The sequence below is a fragment of the Lissotriton helveticus genome, chromosome 4_1 (genome assembly GCF_964261635.1).
Source record: "Lissotriton helveticus chromosome 4_1, aLisHel1.1, whole genome shotgun sequence".
NCBI classification, from domain to species: domain Eukaryota; kingdom Metazoa; phylum Chordata; class Amphibia; order Caudata; family Salamandridae; genus Lissotriton; species Lissotriton helveticus.
In genome coordinates this window covers 1,252,052,431-1,252,072,177 of record NC_136063.1, presented here as the reverse complement: position 1 = coordinate 1,252,072,177, position 19,747 = coordinate 1,252,052,431, and the positions used below count along the sequence as shown (strand labels likewise).

The 19,747-nt window shown below is 44.4% G+C and overlaps 1 protein-coding gene across 1 annotated transcript in view; it reads left to right on the top strand.

Moving 5' to 3' along the window:
* VPS4B (vacuolar protein sorting 4 homolog B) overlaps nt 1–19,747 on the top strand; it is a 203,550-nt gene that overhangs the window by 151,695 nt on the left and 32,108 nt on the right. The window contains exons 7-8 of the mRNA XM_078687802.1: nt 173–321; nt 18,063–18,144. Coding sequence (XP_078543928.1) covers nt 173–321; nt 18,063–18,144 — 231 coding nt within the window. The remainder of the gene's footprint in view (nt 1–172; nt 322–18,062; nt 18,145–19,747) is intronic.

The window sequence follows — 19,747 nt, the reverse complement described above, 5'->3', positions numbered from 1 at the left end:
TTGCCCCATAATAAAGTAGTAGAACCATGGGCAGAGTATACTGACCTTTTGATCCATATCGACAATTGACCTGTTTCTACATTAAACTTTAAGTGTATGGCTGAAATTAGTAGCATGGCTTGAAGTTTGACCCTAGGTCTTACAGCTCCGTTCTTTTTTTGTTTGATTGTAGATTGGTAAAGAACTTATTTCAGCTGGCAAGAGAACAGAAGCCCTCAATTATCTTCATTGACGAGGTTGATTCTCTGTGTGGCTCACGAAGTGAAAATGAAAGTGAGGCTGCTAGACGAATTAAAACCGAATTCCTAGTTCAAATGCAAGGTAAGATGTCTGCCTAAAGATCTAAATGCAATTTACTTATGTTTAAAGTTTCTCATTTTTCCACCTCAAAGTAGTTTTTTTGTGGAGCCTTCAAAGCACTCCTAAAGATATTAGATCTGGGATCTCTCGAAGTGGTACGAAGGGGGTTCCGAGACGGCCGGGGATTTGTATCAAAATGGCACACTTATGCCTTTTCAGAAAGCACATAACTGGTTCCAGGTGCCTCTGGGGCTATTCCTACAGTAAGCCCAAAATATCACGTACCGTGCGTCAGATGTAGACAACATTTCCTGATGAACCAGGTGAGTCCAGCACTCTGGTTACCTTGCTGGACCCATGTTCTAGTTGGGGGCTCATCCCTCGAATCTACACGACGCTAAAGGTGGACAGGGGGCGAAATTAGACAGGATCAGGGCGAGATGAGATGATGCCCTGCACGTCCCGTTGACAGATGGTGAGTGGAGGAGAGCATTGGCACAAGTAGCAGAAACCACAAGTAACGCACGGTTCAAGTTAATTCAGTTCTATTACCTACATCGCACATATTTGACCCCCAACGGCGAGCACGGTTCACACCTGGGTGGTCTTCCGCATGCCCACAATGTGGCACAGATCCCGCCACATTTCTGCATATGGTATGGAATTGTCCACGTCTGCATCAGTACTGGTACCGGGTGGTGTTATCTCTTAGCAAGGTTACAGCTGTGTGTATTGACACATCTATAAAACACTGTCTTCTGGAAGTGCCTCCAACTCCCAAGAAAAGGACTAGGATGCGCTATAAGTTTGCGCTCCTATAACTGGTGCTGGTGAAACGGAGGATAGTAATCCACTGGATGCACTCCAGACTACCGGTGTGGATAAAATGGAGAGACGACCTGCAGGAGTGGAGGGTAGCTGAGGAATGACGCCTCAAAGCAGTACGAACTGATGAGAATGCAGCGAGCGATCTCCTAAAATGGGGGCAAATTTTGACTGAAGTGTCCTCAACAGAGTATGGGGGTTAGACTGTGAGTACACATAGCTCGCCGAGTGCTGGGTTCACTTTAACACTTCCAGATGCAACACTGTCACATTCATCCTCTCTCACCACAAATATATGACTTTTAAACAAATTATGAGTGTACTGCTAGTTTCCTACCTGTTATTGTGCCACCTGCCTTTTGCTTCCAGGGAGAGGGAGTGGGGGGGGGTGGATTCATGAGTGGAATCCAGAGTCCCTGTTGTGATTATTGTTGTTATTATGTCATTTGGGATGTTGGTCCTATTGTTTGGAGAAAAAAAAGGAATTGTACTGCTGAAATTAGCAAGGGTAATGAGTCTGTATATACTCATGGGATAACTTGTTAACAATACTGGATGTATATTGACTGTAGATCCTGGAAATGCATATGTAAGTCCGTATTTTGGATACATTGAAAGCAGTGTTAAATGAAAATAAGCTTTAAAAAGAAAGATATTGGATCAGTAGCCTTTCTTAGTTTTTTATACATGGTCCCATTTGAGTAAAATATTTGGATCCCTTGGCAGTCATGTGCCCTACTGGTTGAAAGCCACTCTTTTTAGGCTATGTTCATTAGTATATATTGTTCATCTTTTCAGTTGTGTACTGTTCCAGAGTTTGTGACTACAAGATGGAACATGATCTGCAGGACAACTGCATACTCCACCTAACAAGGCAAGAGTATGTAGTCATCAGGAGACATATTCGTGTTACAAAAATGTGATAAGAAGGGTCATGTATTTTTGTGGAGTGCTGTAGTTTTTTTATGACCCTAATTTCCTAGGCACTTTCCTCTAGCCTGATTTGAAAATGTTGTGATAATGGGCCTTTTTTACCTTAGGGAATTGTTTGGTTATTAGTGTAAGGCTGCATTCATCCATGTGGAATTCCTTTGCAGTGTTGCTCTTTACACTTTTAAGGCAAGCCCTGCTCTGGTCTTTTTTCCTTCTGAAAGTAATGGTTTTGCTCTGCAGGTAGTTAAAGAATCCCTTAGAAAGAAAGAACCTCCCACCCTCAAGCGGCATGTCACAAACCATTGTGAGCGAATTCCTGATTTGGAGCAGAACAGACATGGTTGATACAGCAAAATGTAGTGCTGTTTTATGTAAGGGACAGGGTGTTCTGATCCGTCATTGCATACTGAGCAGTTCAGAGTAAAGAGCAGCTTGCAAAGAAAGAGCTGGTAATGTATAGATGATATGCATTTATGTGGAAAAGAAACAGACAGCCACATCTGTAACCACTAATTCCAACACTTCCATTCAGATTGAGGCTGAAAACCAGCCACAATTGTTGATGGGTTGGCTAAAGTATGCACCTCAGCCAGGCAGAATCCACCTATCTAGTCAGGATTACATGTCTAAAATAAAGCCTAGATCATTTTTTGCACCAGACCAGAGCAAGAACCCGTTTGAAACACAGAAGAAACGCTAACGCGTTCATTAACTCAGTTCAAACCAGATACATGAGAATAACACCTATTGTCGCGGATGAAGGGCAAGCAGCCCGAAATGCATCGGACTCAATATGTGTTATCGTTACTTTGAACATCGTTCAATGAACTTTACAATTGAATAAGAAATGTTTTGAAATTTGAACTTACAAATACAGAATAAGACTTCGTTCAAACAAAACGTTGTATGAACTTTTTCCTTGAAATCTGTTTAAATTGACCTCAGAGTGGAGCGCCAGGGGATGCTTTCAATATTTATTGGAGGCACTTTTTAGGGCTCGCCTGCTGATGCGCATGCGCATAGCTGGCGAAGCTCTATAGGCGCTTATCCAGAGTTTAACCAAGCACAATTCCACAGGCGATTCCATGAAGTGCATGTGCTTTTTAGGTCATTGCGCAAGCGCAAGCCCTAAAAAGCGCGTGCACAAAGCCCCAGCCGCCTGCCTGCCTGCCTCGCATTACCACATCAAAGGCAGCCCAGCCTCACTCCCACAAGATTCTCAGCAGTTGCTTCTCCTCCCCTAATTTATTCCCTTCACTTCCCGGTGCGACAGCTTGTTTAACATCGCAGCAGCCTCTAAAGAACTTGCATGCACGAGGTTGCAATGCGATGGTTTGCACAGCATGAAATAATTAATTATTGTGGTTTCATTATCAACACTGTGTTTTCAACGGATATTGTTTTCCTAGAGAGCTTGCTGCGTTCTGCGCACTGATTTTGTTCCGTTTCTTGGATTATGTTGTTAAAAACTACATGGTTTCACATTGTTTTCGCGGGAAATACCGATAGGAATCAGAGTAATCGTGCGTCTTTTTGGTGTACACAAACTTTCACCTCTAACTCACCTGCCTATGTACAAGCGTAAAGAACTTGTATGCACGAGGTCGTAATGCGATGGTTTACACAGCATAAAATAATGAAATATTGTGTTTTCATTATCAACACTGTACACCAGTGCCCCCATTGCAAAGTATGCTCACATTTCATTAACATGTGTTTGCAGTGAATTGTGAAACTCATTGGAAGCTATGGCACACATCTCCCGCGCTAATCTGGCATTACATACCAGAGAAGGCCTTGCAGTGATCTGTGTGAACTCCATGAGTAGAACATGCTTCATTTAATTACACTGCGGTTTCGGCCGAATATGTGATGCAATGTGAGGCCCAGCACTATTAGAAACGGCAGGCTGGTCACCCATGCCACAGCCCTTCCTGGCTTCTGTCGTATGTGTGTGAAACCTTTGTGTGTGTGCGTGTGCATGTTTTCTGCATATGTTTAAGCTTCTGGTGTGTGTTTGCGTGCATGTTACCTTATGTGTTTACGCACCCGCCTGTGTGTATGTGTGTGCGTGTGTCTGTGTATATGTTTGTATGCATTTGCTTGTAGCTGCTGGCAGTAAAAGCTTGCGGGCAGGCAGCAGCAGTGACAGACATGATGAAGAGCAGAGCTAGTTGACAAGCCTGTGGTCCGCCAAGCCCTTTCTGGCTGCTTCAAACACGGTTTTGTAAATGCTATATTTCGCACCATCTGGCAGCCTGTTCCTGCATACATCTGATAGCTCTTGCTTGGGTTTTTTTTTTTATTATTACGGAATTTTTTGCCAATCAGTCTGGCGATGCGATGCCCCGACTCATTCTGCTGCCCTCTGGAGGTGTTCAGTTTTTTTAAAACACGTTGTGAGAGATACTATTCTTTGCTACTTTATAGTTAATGCAGCAGGTCATCACAATTCTTCAGTCTTGTTTACATCAGCTGCTTCTCACAATTCTGTCAATAAACACCTCTTACCGCCATAGAAGGCGAGGGACTCTGGCAGCTGCTGTCTCGTCTTGGAGGTGCACATACACACTTTCGTTTTTATGCTATTACGTGCATTAGGGCACAGTTATTATGTCTTGGATCAGGTTTCCTTTCATCTGTTGACATTATGGCCAAGCTTTTGTTCCACGGCTGTGTTGCAACTCGTTGTGCTCGGTCCACTCTCCCTTTACAAGACCAATAGCTCCAACTCTTCTATTGCGAGCCCTATTGCATTTCCAATGCTTGTTTTCATTAACGCTGGACGTCCTTGACAAGAGACGCCTCCCGGGCTGCAAACCTCACAAATGCTAAAATTGTGTACCTACCCTCACCTTCAACACTGAACTCTGCTGTGCGACTTTCCATCATTTCATTGTAAAATAAAGCCTGATCACTGCCTTGATGGCTTGGCACGAGAAGTCAGTCTTATCTTAGAGGCAATGTGTAAAGCATTTGCACCTGGCACACAGTAATACAGTGAAAACACTACAAAAGGACACTACACACGTTTTAGAGAAATAGCCAATATTTATCTGTGTTAAACAAGACCAAAACGATAAAATCCAACATCTATCAAGAGACGAATAATGCAAAAATAGACTTTAACTACAGTTCCTTATGGTAGATAGCTTCATCTGGGACTATCACGGTGTCATGAACAAACAAATCCAATGGTTGTGGCCGGCTGCGGCTTTGCAGACCAGCTACAGGAAGACACCCAAAACAGTACCTTTAGAAATGCACAGCGTCTGGGACCTCGCGATGAGCTCCTAAGAGCCGGTGTTGGTAGGGACTGTTCTGGAGGTTGGTGCAGGAGTCTTCGGGCCCTTGAACTCGGATGCATGCAGGTCAAACTCCATGATGTTGAGTTTAAGAGCGCTGGCGTCGGGGCTGTGGTGTGAATTGAATTGGAGCGGTGCAGGCAGTGGCTCGGTGACGATCATCCAGCGGCAGCGGTAAAACCAGGGTTGCAAAGTGGGACGTGCTCATTGCACTGATAGCAGTTCACAGTGCAAGCAGTGGCATTGTCGTTGCGTCAGCGCGGTTGTCGGCAGACCCAGGCCTGCGGTGCGAGACAGGGCAATGCATTCTGCGGGGCCCACGGGTCATGGTGCTAGCAACAGCGTCGGTTGACGATCTGGAGTCAATGTTGCTGGCATCGGTAGGCCAAGACTGTGGTATGGGACGGTGCAGTACATCATGTAACTTACAAGCGGTGCCCCAAACCACAGTGCAGGCAGTGGGGTCTGTTAGCTTGCATCAGCGGTGAGACCAGTGAGGAGGTGCGGAGTACGGTGCCCACAGGTCGTGGTACAAGCAGCGGCTCGGTGGCTTCGTTGGACTGGGACGGCGGCGATATCGGGGTTGGTGTGCGAAGTGTGCCGGTGACTTCAGGTCACGGAGCCAGCAGCGACGTCTTTGATGGCGTCTGGTTGTTTTTATCCTCTGTGGCATCTGAAACCTCCAGTTCCAGAAGCCGGTACTCATACCCAGAAGATGTCGAAGTCTTAGATTTCCCTGAGACTTCCAACAGGAGACAAGCTCTACATCAAGCCCTTGGATATGCTTGGTATGCAGAAAGAACAGTCCAGTCCTTTCCCTGCCCTAGACCGAAGCAGCAACTGCAGGCCAACCCAACAAAGCAACAACAGCAAATGGGCAGTTTTCCTCCTAGCAACTGTTCCAGCTCTTCTTCCTGGCTGGTTCCTTAGTCCAGCAGAAATCTAAAGTTCTGGGGTCCGTGCCCAATATTTATGCCACATTTTCCTTTGAAGTTGGTACAAACAAAGTTCCTTCCACAAGCCAGGTTCGCTACAGGCACCACAGAGGAGGGGGAGACTGCTTTGTGAGAGGCAGCCACAGTCTATTCAGGTGAAAACGACAACTACTCTTACTACTTTAAATGCAGCCAGTCCTATTCAGCCTGGCTATGAGTTAAACAGGAAAGGTAGGGCACACCTCAACCTCCCTCTTGTATCTGTCTAGTGTGAATGCACTTCCCAGCGCCTGTCACTCTCAAACCAGACAGTGAATACACAAATAGCAGAGGCACACAGGATGGTTAAGCAAAAACAAATGCCCCCTTTTCAGAAGTTATCGATCCTGTTGAGGCAAGTAGGGGTGGGATCAACACTGTCTGCAACTCTGATACCCCAACTACCATAAATGTCACTATTTTCTCATGAGATGTATAACCCATGTACATTCAAATGAGAAATGTATTCCGTTATTTAAATTCTGTGTTGCCAGACCTTCCTCCCTGTTTTTCCTAAGTTTTTCTTATTGTCTGTGTGTATCTTGCTCGTTTGTATCTCGGATCATTAATAAACTTTATATATGTAAACATTACACCATAACAGTAACATGCATATGACAGGTATCTGTTTTTCTATTGTTTCTTTTTCTTATTGTATAAAGACATTTTACATCTATTGTGTGAACAATTGAGACATAATACACATTAAGCCTTGTTGACAATGGACTCTACATTACATATATATACAACATGCATGATTATTACACTTGCTTTCAATTGTCCAACAGAAAAAAATTCATACAGGGATTAAAAAAGAACAAATCATTGTTTTGGGGGGAATTTTTTTTTTATAATAGAATGCCTTCAATTTTATAATTCTCTGGTACTTCTATTGGCCCTAAGTGGACAAGGAATAGATTTATGGTACTCTAAAGGAAAGGAAGCAACCAGACGCATCAATTTTTTGGAGCTGAAAACTAATTACGTAGCGTTTCAGAACAAAAGAGTACAGATACTTACAAACCGCTCAACTGCAATGTTCTGTGGAAAACAAGCAAAGAAGAAAAGTCTCTTACCCTCTGTCAAAGCTGGCACAGACCATCTGCATGTGTTCTATCACAAAAAACATTGGTCGACATAATGTCCTAGGAATCGAAAACAACAATGCAGATGAGTTAAACAGGAAAATGAGCTTACACAAATGGGAGCTAAAGCAATCCATAGTAGACGCAATTCCCTACCCTTGTGGAATACTCTGTGCAATAGCAGAAAACTCATAATGTCGGTCCTTTGCATCTAGACAGTACCATCCTAGGTTATTCTGGAATGCTCTGTCGATACAGGGGTATGGGATAGTTAAGTATGCTTTTCCTCCAGTACTCTTAATTCCAGTAGTCCTGTAGAATGTTCAGGACATCCAACTTATCTTAATCCTGATAGATCCCAGGTGACAAGACGGCCTTGGTTCTCCCACTGATACAGCTGTTCTGACACGTATGTCTAAAAATATCTCCACATAAGTCAACCTTGTCATCCAAACCCTGGGAGATTACAACGGATGGATTGGTTCCTGAGTTAGCTGATTTGAGTCACCTCTGGAGCTGCCAGAGAAAACACTTAATGCCATAAGAGAAGCACTTAGACCACCCACTAGGAAGTCTTCTGCCCTAAAATGGAGGTGATACTTGATAAGGTGTCAAACTAACCAGGTTCAGGAGTCTATGCACAAGGAGACAGTCCTTATTAAGTATATCATCCATCTGCCTGCGAGTTGACTTAATGTCTCTTAAGGGCTCACTTGTCAGTTATCTCAACTTGCATTAAAGGTTTACATGATAAGCAAGTTTTTTTTAATCATTCTTCCAATGACTTAATGCAAGCTGCTAAGAGACTCCTGCCCACACCCACAGTCCCCTCTCCACAGTGACCTCTTACATTAGCGCTATCTAATCTAATGAAACCCCTGTTTGAATCCAAGCAAGGAGGTCATGGGAACACATCAAAGATTCCTGCCAAATGTAGTGTCAGTTTTCCACATCAGCCATTGTATAACTGTACCGGCATTTCTCCAAAAGTCATCCAATACAGCAGAAAGGGCTTGCATATCTTTGATGTAAGGAGGGCGGTCCTGTATTACACGTAGGTTACACAAAACCTTTGAATACAAAGCAGTTCTTTGTAGGGCATTCACCACAGACTCTGAGCACAGTAGTAGACAAGAACACCATTACGAGATAGATAGTACAAACCATTGAACTTTGTTATTTATTAGCCAACAAAGCACTAGAAGGTAGGCCTGGAGTGCATTCTACTTGGAAGAAAGAGGCTGCTATAGTATTCATTGACAACATCTTTATACTGGGCATCTGTAGGGCAGCCACATGGTCATTAGAACACACTTTCACAAAACGCGCTTGTGTAGCTATAAAGTAAGAAAAGAAATTGCAATCAGAAACTGAGAGAAAGTCGATTATTAGAAGGGTTTTTCTTTTTAACTTTATCATTTTCTGACGTATACAATCTGGTTTTAATAAATTCACTGCAATAACGAATCATTCATTATCAACATATCTGCATTATGACATCATGCACATATACAATCCAAGGATTGGATATCAACAAATCTGGACTAATTTCTCCTCCGTGATAGGGAGCCATGGGTTTTTTGCGATGGGTATTTCGTCGGAGTAGAGGACGGTGCCCCCGTGGTTCTCTATGCCTAACTCATTGACACTGTCTGAATATCACAGGGGTCCCGAGGTAGGCGCGCGTATAGAGGGATCAGGAATACAAGATCAGCTTCTGGTCTACTATTGGGGATGCAAGCATCTGGGTGGTACCAGGAGATCCCTGTGCAACTAGATAATACATTTTAAAATCCGGGGCGCCAAACCCTCCTCTCTCATACGGCAGTTATGGTATCCCAGCGCGCACAGTCTCCTACTGCCCCTGGCAAGCCTGATGAGGTGTGATTTATTTATTTTTTTGCAGAGTTTTATATAGCGCGAACTAGAACCGAACCAGTTATCAGAGCGCTTTACATAGCACCAGTTACGTTACATGAGGACACACTTTCATTTTAGGCACGGGGAGATTAAGTGATTTGCCTAGAATCACAGGGGGGTTTTGGCGTCGTTACCGAGACTCCAACCCAGGTCCGAGGTCGAGCGCCTTAGCCGTTAGGCCAACCCCTCTCCCCAATATTGAGATTTGAGAGTGTGAAAGAACCTCTCTGGCAAGGGAATGGGGATGTTATGGAACATTATTAGTAGGGTTGCTTAGTAGTCCACCACAAGTAATCTTATTATTCTTATTTGGTCCCATAAAGTTATCAGTAATTTAAACAAGCTCAAACCCTGGTAGCTATGGCACAGAGCAGGAAAGTTAACTTTAGAAAACGTGTAATGCATTTAGACATACCAAAACAGTTCAAAAGTAAAAAAAAAAAACACAATTGAAATGTCACTCCAGTTTATAAAGATAGAGAATAATTTAATGGACAAAATGACAACAAAACAACAAAAATCCAATAAGAGAACAAGAGACATGAATTTGTAACGTATTAAATAAGCACTAAGCTACAAAGGCAGTCATCTGCTCTCACTTGACCGGGACCTAGGTGCGGTTTTATGCAGACCACAATGGAGCGCAGGTTGGATGCAGAAGCCAGTTTAAACTCAGTAGTCTCTGAAATGTAAGTCAGAATCATCAACGGGGCAAGGTAGTAGGTTGTGGTCATTTATGGCTTCCCAAGACTGGATAGCAGGCGCACAAGGTCTGGGTAAAGACTTTGACTTTTCGCAGAAAATCTTAGAGTGGGAGAAATAAAAAATTTCCTTAAAAGGAATGCCCCTCTCCGGCTGGATCCTTTTGGCGCCTTCACCTGATGAATATTACTGCGTTAGGACTTAGTTGCTTTGTTAAGAGTCCGATTCCTCCAGCGGGACATGGCTAAGAGCTTTAGTTGAATAGAGCTCCAAGATGCCTGATGCCTTTTCCTCAACGTCTAACTGAAACAAATTTGCTGCTTTCAAAAAGCACTGACTGGGAGGAATCTGAATCTTTGCAGAGCTGCTACGCACCTTTATCCGCACCTTCATCGGATTGACTTGACAGGTTTGCCCTGGTCCTCCAGAGGTCTTTGGAACCAAAACTTTTCAAAGTCACTGGTTTTACAGGATGTTTGGAATACACTTTGATGACCTAGCCAAAAGCAGCACTTGGGGTTCAAAACTCACTTTAGCAGAAGCCACTAGCAGGGTCCAGGGCAGGTCAAGTTCAAAATGTTTAGTTGGGCTCCTCAGGAAAAAATACTTCTAGCAGCTTGTGTTGTGCCTCTGTAGCTTAACAGTTGAGTCGACTTCTTTGTCCTGTGTACAAATGAGAGCAGGTCAAGCCTTTCACCTCTCCTGACAGGTCTCACCAGCAGGTGCATTCCTCCTTCTGTTTTCCACAGGTCCAGTAGTGTTCTGAAGAGGGTGCCCAGGGTGCCACATTTGTGGCTGGCATTCGCCTGTGGATGAGGGTGACTTCTGAGCCCTCCCTAAGCCATGGTAAAAGGTTCCCAGGGGTAACTCTACCCATTTTTGCAGCAGGCCAGCAGAGTCACAAACCCAAGTTCTAAGTGTGGCCCCAGGAGCTAAAGAAGGGCTGATATGCGTTTTGAAAATAAGTGATTAGGCAGGGAGGTGCAGCTTTCGGTGGCAGATACAGTGGATCTTGGGGTAAGTGAAAGGTGCGTTGGAGGAAAAACCGGCAGAAAGAGGGTAGGCTTCAGGGAGGAAAACAATACACATACAGGAACAAAATCACAGACCAGTGGAGCTGCAGCCCTGAAACAGTTGTAGCAAATAGCCTATAATAAACTATTACTGATTGCCGAAAAGATTAATCTGATTGAGAGTTCTAAGGCATATTCCTTACAGGCATCAGACTGGATCTGGAAATTTTCGAGCAGTACCCCTACACACCAGTAGGTAGCGTCCATCGGCTCCATGTTGGCGGCCTTCCTGGGAGCTGCATGCGGGAAGCCTATATAGGCACCAGCCCAACGCACTGAAATACTTTTTTTCGACATTTTGTCAAAACATTTTTGAGAATACTTTCTACTGGTGTGTTAAAGATGTCCCCAAAGAAACCAACAGGTTTTAAACCCTGTGGTGCCTGTCATATGCAGATATCTGTGACGGACCTGCACTTGGTTTGTTTGTGGTGCTTGGAGTAGGACCACAACTCCTACTCTTGCACGCGAACCTGCGTACCCTCAGCCTTCATGCATGGAGATTAAGTGGCAACAGTGAACCGCATTAGACCTTCCTGCCAAAGTATGTAATGTTATTTTGGCAGCCAGGCATCCCTCTTCAGTATACGTTTGCTGTTGTGACAAGTTTGTGACATGGTGTGCATCCAAGAATATTGACCCTCTTTCTGCACTCCTCTCCCAAGTGGTGGTTTGTTCTTTCTTTGGCCCAGAAGGGCTCTTCTCGAGGGCACTGTTAACGATTATCTGTCAGCCATATAGGCTTTCTTGCAGTTGCCAGATCAACCATTCTGTTTAAGTCACCTGTTAAGACCCGTTTCCTTAGGGGGCTTCAACACCTATTCCCTCCAAGACCATTCATCATGCCATAATGGGACCCCAACCTGGTCTTAACATTTCTCATGTGCTCACCCTTTGAGCCCCTGCACAGTTGCCCAATCCACCTATTCAACATCAAAACAGCTTTTCTGGTGGCCTTAACATTGGCTAGGAGAGTCTGCAAACTGTAAGCACTCTCTGTGTACCCTCCTTATACAGCTTTCTATCCATACAGATTGGTTCTCTGGACTGGTGGTTCCTCCTTTCCAACATTTGTGATACCGTTTCATGTAGACCAAAATATCACTTTGCCTACTTTCTTTTCTCTGCCTCAACCTTCTAAAGAAGAGGAGACACTCTATTGCCAGGACCCAAAAAGAACATTGTGGTTATACCATGATCATACCGAAGAGTTCAGGGTGGACGATCAACTGTTTGTTGAGTATGTTGAGGCGAAGAAGTGAGAGGCTGTACAGAAACAAATATCTCATGATAGATAGCGATGAGGATAAACATCGGTTACACATTGGCCAGAAAGCAACTCCATGTGGGTTTGCACGCTCATTCCACCAAAGCTGTGACCACTGTGTTACCTCGCGGAGTCCCTGTCCTGGACATCTGTCAGGCAACAACAAGGGAAGTCACTACACATGTTCACCGATCATTGTTGTCTGTACAGTCAGGCCCTTTGTGATGGGCCATTTGCCTGTTTAGTCCTACAGGACTTTTTTGTCTAATCTGTCTGCAAACCCATCGCCAGAGAGGTATTGCTTAAGTATCTATATTAAGGTAAGGAATCTGAAGCTAGATTTCTCTATCAGATGAACAAGTTAGTTACCGTCGGTAATGCCGTTCTGATAGACTCTATATGTAGCCACAGATTCCTTATGGATCCTCCCTTCCATCCTCCCTCCTGTGCAAACTGATTTCTGTACAGGGTTACCCCTTTTGAGGTTCTTAGCGGTGCACACCAGTCCATCAGCATTCATCGTGGCATTGTGCTTCTGACGAAGAAAGTCGCAGGAAAATAACTGATGTCAGCACGGCAGCGCGGCGGCCGATGCTGAACCGAACGACGCCACCTACCGGCACACAGGGTTACTGCTTGAATCTTTCTGGATCCAGTCTGAGGCCTGTGGAATATTAGAAGGTAAGGAATCGGAAGATAAATTGTCTCTACCAATAAGGCGTTACCAAAGGGAAGTAACATGGTCTTTACAACCATGGTAAAACTGCTACTTATGCCATTCGTCAGCAAGGGTTGTGAGTGAGAAGGAGCCTAAAAATATGTTGTTTGCGGCCTGGTTCCACTAAGATTTATCGTATGTTCCTCTTTCTAAATTCTTCATCATCAGTTATAAGTAACCTCGATAACCGGTGTGTTGGAGAGAATTGCCATCAGATCTTCAGACTTGCACATTCCCATGCAAAATGCTGGATTGTTTGAGACTTCTCCAAGAATGCCTGCAAGATCATTGCTTTTGGTGGGTTAAGATGGCACAATTCATCCCTCTGTCCCTTTCAAGGTTGTGCTAGAAAAAGAACATGCTGCAGATTGTTCTGTTCCAAGTGCCTCCAGTAGACCAAGCTGTTGTAATGGACTTCTTTCTGAAAGAAGGGACCCTGATATGGACGAGCTGAAGATGTATTCAGCCAGGAAGCAGGCCTTCACTGTGAAGCCTTTCCTTCCAGCAATCTGTTCCTGCTGCATCTGGTTACAGATGTATAAAGCTTCTTCTGTGTCTTGCCAAAGCAAACTGAAATACGTGACTCAGAGCCTTATTGAGAGATTAAAAAACAATGTTGTATTTGGCTTCTTTTGTTGAGCTTCCAGATCACAGCAAAGGAGGACCAGCTCTGTAGACACCTGATAAAATGGCAAGAATGAGTACTCTACAATTAGACTCTCAGCCAGATCTTTATATCTTAGCATTTATCAAACCTAATCCTATTCACCACAGAAGACAATTGAAAATGGAGATGATCCTCAGCAACCCAGTTCAAGGAGAGAATACATTTTGATGCAGTCTCTCTACAGACCACTTTACCTGGCTGTCTCTTTCAGGATTGTAACCAATGCTTACATATCCACTTCGAGTGAGCTGGGGTCTGCCCCTTGCAAATGATTGCATGTCTTTATTCTCTATCTCAATTCCATTCTCATCATTGGCTGGCCTGCCTTCCTGTTTTAGTCCTTTTATCACTTAGGCTGAATATTTGGATCCTTCCACTGCTGATGTGTGATGTGAAATATGAATCAAGTGGTTTTTTTTTTTCTCCTGAGCGGCATAATCACTGATTGTAGTGATATCTGCTGAAAATATGGATACAACCACACAGGGAGCTTTTGTGAAGCCTAACCTTCTTTTCAGGATTTTAGGCATGACCCTTCCCTCCAGGTTACTGTTACTGAACTTGAAGACTGTATCATAGTACCTGTGTCAATTGCACATCAATCTTAAAGATGATTGCATTGATATGCTGAAGGAACCAGAACGCCCTTCTCTAAATCACCTTACGCCTTTAAGTAATAGATGCTGTGTCTGGAGAAGAAATTGGCCCTGAGAATCTGAAGAAGTAACAGTACTACCATATCTTAATGTGGCCGAAGCTGGGTTTCGGTTTTATACTATTGATTTCATTTATTTATTTAGAAATTTGGGTATAGCGCGAACGTGACCCTCGAGGGTATCGGAGCGCTTTACATGGAGATAACTCGATTAGCACCTGGTCTGATCAACATGCAAACCTATGCATGAGAGACAAACAAATCAACAATTAAGCAATAGGCTAACTGTGGTCGGAGTATATTACAGCCAGTGCTAGGCAGTATAGTCTACATAAATTGCGATCTGAATCTATTCAATGACATCGATAAGTTGATTAAGGGTAAGAACTTAGACAGTAGGTATGATTTGGCTTCTCTTTTGAAGGCGTGGGTGGAGGATATTAGTCGAAGTCCGGTGGTTATGAGTTCCAAATCGTGGGAGCAACAATCGAGCATGCTATAGCCCCAGTTTTCTTTTTGAGGGTTTGTTGGGGTTTCTACCCCTCTTTAGAAGTGTGTTTAAGCTTGATAATCTATTGTTGTACCGCACATGAATATCTGAAAGAATCACATTATGGAGCAAAGGTAACTTTCCTGGAGCTATACTGTTGTCCTTAGTTTTTTCTCTGAATTTTTAAACAGCACATTGTATAGACCGTAAAACTGCCCAGTCTGTGGGTTATCTGATAGGCTGAACAGAAAATAGGAATATTATTAGCTATGGGGAGTTCAAATTAGTGTTGGTATATGTTAATTGAATCAGTTGCTGGGGGTAATGGAGGCAGAAAATAATTTGTAAGATGGAAGGGGACATAGATGGATTTAAAATGAAAAGTTAAACAAGCATTGGCATTGCCAATAGGTCTCGCTTGTGGGACCTTATAAGTATTTAGTTTTGCAGCACAATATCCTTGTTGCATAATCGGATATTGTGCTGCAAAACTAAATACTTTTAACTTTCGGCTCAAGAGTAGTGTGCTACACATAGCACAGTGCTTCAACGTAGTGTCCGGGGTAGTAAGCACTATATAAATACAATTATTAATTTACTTATTTTAATTTGGCCGTCGACAGTACAACCTCGCATTTGTTATATTTTAAATGTAATATAACTAATTGGTACGCTTTGATTACTTTCATTCTTTTTCCACTGGAAGAATTTATTTGCTATAATGTTTGTACATTTTTAACTCGTTTTTGAAACTTTTCTGACTGCATAGATGTTGTAAATAAATGTTTTAAGGACTATATTATACTAATTGTTGATCTCAGTAGAGGTCTTAATAAAATGAAATAAGAATCCAATTTACAATGACACTGCGTGCATGTGCTCGAAAGCTTTTACCCAAAAAGCTAGGGACTGTCCGAATGGTGTCCGACAGTCCGACGGTCCAAGGTGAGAGAACAAACATAGACAAATGATAGCGGGGAATCAATACATAAAGGGGCAGCTGGGTGGGGAGTAGATATAAAGGCAAGAAGCAGCAGGTGCAGAACGGGATTATCAGAAACAGTGGCAAGGAGAGCGTGGAAACAGGCGAACAGCGCTGTGAGGAGATTGTAAAGGTCAGAGGCGGGGTGGAGTTAAAGAGGCTAAATGCTCAAAGACCAGGGCGACGGAGTAGGAACGCATGTGCATTGGGCAGAAACGTAAAGTTTCTTTGGGCATAAGGCTTCGTGACGTCCCCTCCCTACTACTGTTTCACCTTCAGGCTCTTGCCGGCCCCCGCCATCCGCCCCTGCATCTCGACTCCTCTGACTCGGCAATTGGAATCTTTCAAGAGATCTAGCTGTCAGCAGCACAGGGAACCATTTCAGAACACTCCCGCCAGAGCGCCTTCCAATACCGGAACCACTGCTGTTGCCATTTTGGTGTTCTGTCACTGTGCGCTTGAAGTTACCGGAAGTGCCAATACTGAGTAAAGTAGTCCCATACGTGTTTGAATGTAGGGCTCCACCGTGGGAAGCGACTTCGGGCTTTCTTGTTCGTAGTTCTCCCAAGAGTCCTTCCCCGTGTTTTAAGGATGGGTTCGGACATGTAAGGCTTCACGGTGACTGCCGCGTATGGTCGCACACAGGTTTTAGCATCGTTATTTCCTCACGTAGCCTGACAGTCATTTAACAAAAATAGTAGTTTACTCACGGTGACTGCCGCGTATGGTCGCACACAGGTTTTAGCATCGTTATTTCCTCACGTAGCCTGACAGTCATTTAACAAAAATAGTAGTTTACTATTTATTTAATGCAATGTTATATAGCGCGAACATTACCCGAAAGTGCCAGAGCGCTTTACCTAAGAACAAGTTGCGATGCATAAGGACGTAGGATTACATGAGTTACATCAAAGATACAAACAGAAACAAGGAGCTGGAAAAAATGTTGAGTCACTCGAGGTAGCGCTGGAGAGTGCTCGGAAAAACGAGGGAAAGCCTACACAAACAGGCTGAGCTGCTCAATTAGCGGTGTCACGGAGCGAGCGAGCCCTGTGAGGGTTGAGCACGAAGGCATTTGGTGACTCTGTCGTGGCGTGTGTTAAACGAGGTTGTTCTAAAAAAACTAATCTTCCTGTGAGGCACACAGTACTTACCGGTACCCTGTCTGAAGCTCGTGCTGCCGCTGGACGTGACGTGCGATCATTGGAGGGGGTGCAAGAGATGAGGGAACACGGCCTGGGGGAAGCTGGCTGGGGAGGGGGAGGAGAAATGCAAGGAAGTTAGGAGAGGAGAAGCCGAGAAGCCGCAGAGCGCACGCTGGGCGAAGCCCTTTGATGTGCTCTGCGGCAAGATGCAATTAGGAGGGAGGGGAGGCTGATGCGCGTTCGTGTTGATCACGTGGTTCACGTGAACTTCGTGAAAACGCCAGGCAAAAAGCTGGTGGTTTCACGAGCAGTTTGCCGACTTGAATTCTCGCTCCGCTCGATGCGCATGCGCGCATCGATAGGTCGCAAGACCTAAAAATGCCTTGCTTGTAAATTACTTCTGTGTTGCACAATTTTTTCAGCTGCACTAGGTAAACAATTTCAAGCCTCTGCTTGAGTTTTGCGTGTTATTGCCCATTATCAAGTTCCAGATAAAAGCCATGCAGTTCCTTCAAGTCCGACTCTAACCACTATGCCACTCACCCTGGTTCGGTTCTATTATGCTGCGGAAAGGTAACACATGATTATCAATCTATCTTCATTCTAAGTGGCCACTGATGTCCCATGTTTATGTGCCCTATCTAATGCGAATACAGGACTGACACGCTTAACGTTAATTGCCTAATGTGTTAATGGCGATGCCTAGGCAGCAGCCTTTATATCTTAAAGCTATATGCTTTATTTCTTCCATCAGATTGTTGTAGTGCAATTTCTAGACTAACAGCGGACTTCTTCAAAAAATAGTAAGCAATGTAAGTCAATCAGATTTAAATACGTCTTAAGAATTTCAAAACCAGCCTTACGATTTTCTCTTTTCTTGTTAACTCGAATACAAATAAAGAACATACTATTGATTGCTGTTTTAGTACTGTTGTAATATATTTGCTCTCTGAAACCGGTAGCATCAGGGTGTCACAAATGTTTCACATAATAAATAATTTGTTTATCTGTGATCCTGCAGGAGTTGGAGTGGACAACGAAGGCATTTTAGTCTTAGGAGCAACAAACATTCCTTGGGTTCTAGATTCTGCCATACGAAGAAGGTATGGAAGACATTAACTGTAATCATATTTCAGATTTTCTGTCAACACTGCTGTGATATTTGTACAAATGTGTTCAATTATTTCTTTACCAGTAGTATTGCGTATCCGCTTTTTTCTTACTGTATCTATTAGTAGTACCCATTCACTTTCTTAAGTGCATGGGATATTAGTCCCGGGTAAAGAAACCCTGCTGAACAAATGGACCTACACAAATTTCCCCGTCTGCTAACTTGGCATCATCACATTGGTCAGTTTTGCAGCGTGAATCTTTCTGGATTCACTATGCTGTGCATTATTCCACGGTCTAGTGGTTGGGTCCGGAATCGTAGTCTTTTCTTTTTTTTTTTTGTAGCCAGGTGGGCGTCGACGTCCCACCTTTTGGTGCCCTTCCGTGATTTCGGCACGCTTCCTGCGGAAGCTCCCACCCTTGGGCACCATCTTCAGATTCTTTTTTCCGCCGTTGGGTCTGGATCGTTCCCGAGAGGCTCCAGAGTTTTGGACAGGAAAAGACACAGAAGAGTCGAATTTTGCAGGAAAAGACGGTGAAGACGACGAAGAACAACATATATTAGCCGGGAGACTAAGAAGAAGGAGAACTTAGACGTCCAACCGGAGAATGTGCATACAGGGGGCCCCCTTAGCGCGAGAAATGGACAACACCCCTTTCAAATTCTGCCGTAACTGCCACCAAAAGTACTCGCAGAAGGACCAGCACCCGGTTTGCAACCTCTGCTTACCGGTCGACCACGAGAGCAAGGACTGCAACACTTGATCGGCCTTCACACCGAAGACTCTCCGCGTCAGAGAGCGACAGAGAAGGGCCAGCTACACCATGCAGGGGAAGGGCCAACCACCGTCCCTTCGAGACCTGGGACTCTCGACCGAAGAAGACAGCGTCACCGGAGAAGACGACGGCTACACGGCCGTAGAGACCGATAAGAAAACTTCTAAAGAGGTAGGAGAGTCGTCGATCCCAAAAGCCCCGACAGACCATCGAAGGTCTGAATCAGACTTTCGTAAAACTGAGTCCAAGTCCTCGAAGGAAGCACTGGCGCCGAAAACCTTGTCGCCCGCAGCTGCATCCAAGGACAGAGAGCCCAGCGGATTCTTCGAGAAGGACTCCCAGGCGGCGAAGACCGGCGAAAAGCCAAGGTCGTCGAAGCACGTCCCCGAAAAGGAACGTTCGACTTGGAAAGAGAAGGCCCCAAAGGTCGCCTCGACGTTGACAAAGGAAACAAGGCCCATTTCGACGTAGACGTCGAAATACACGGCAAAGAGACCAGCCGAACAGTCCGACGCCGAACTGGAAAGAAAGAAAAAAAGGCTCGAGGCCGAAATGGATAGCATCCTACAAAGAAAGAAGGAGTTCGACGAACGACTCAAACAGTTCACGATTCTGTCGAAAACACGACGGTTATCGTCGAAGTAAAAGAAGAGGAGGATGATTTTTAGGCCGAAGAGCCGCAGAAAAGCCCCGAAACTCTAGAACATCAAGAGGATGAAGACTTCTACTATGAGGAGGAGGGTGACGACGACCAGAGGACGTTCCTCGGGTCGGCATCCTCTGGGACGCAGGACCTGGAATGGCAGGACCTCGACACCG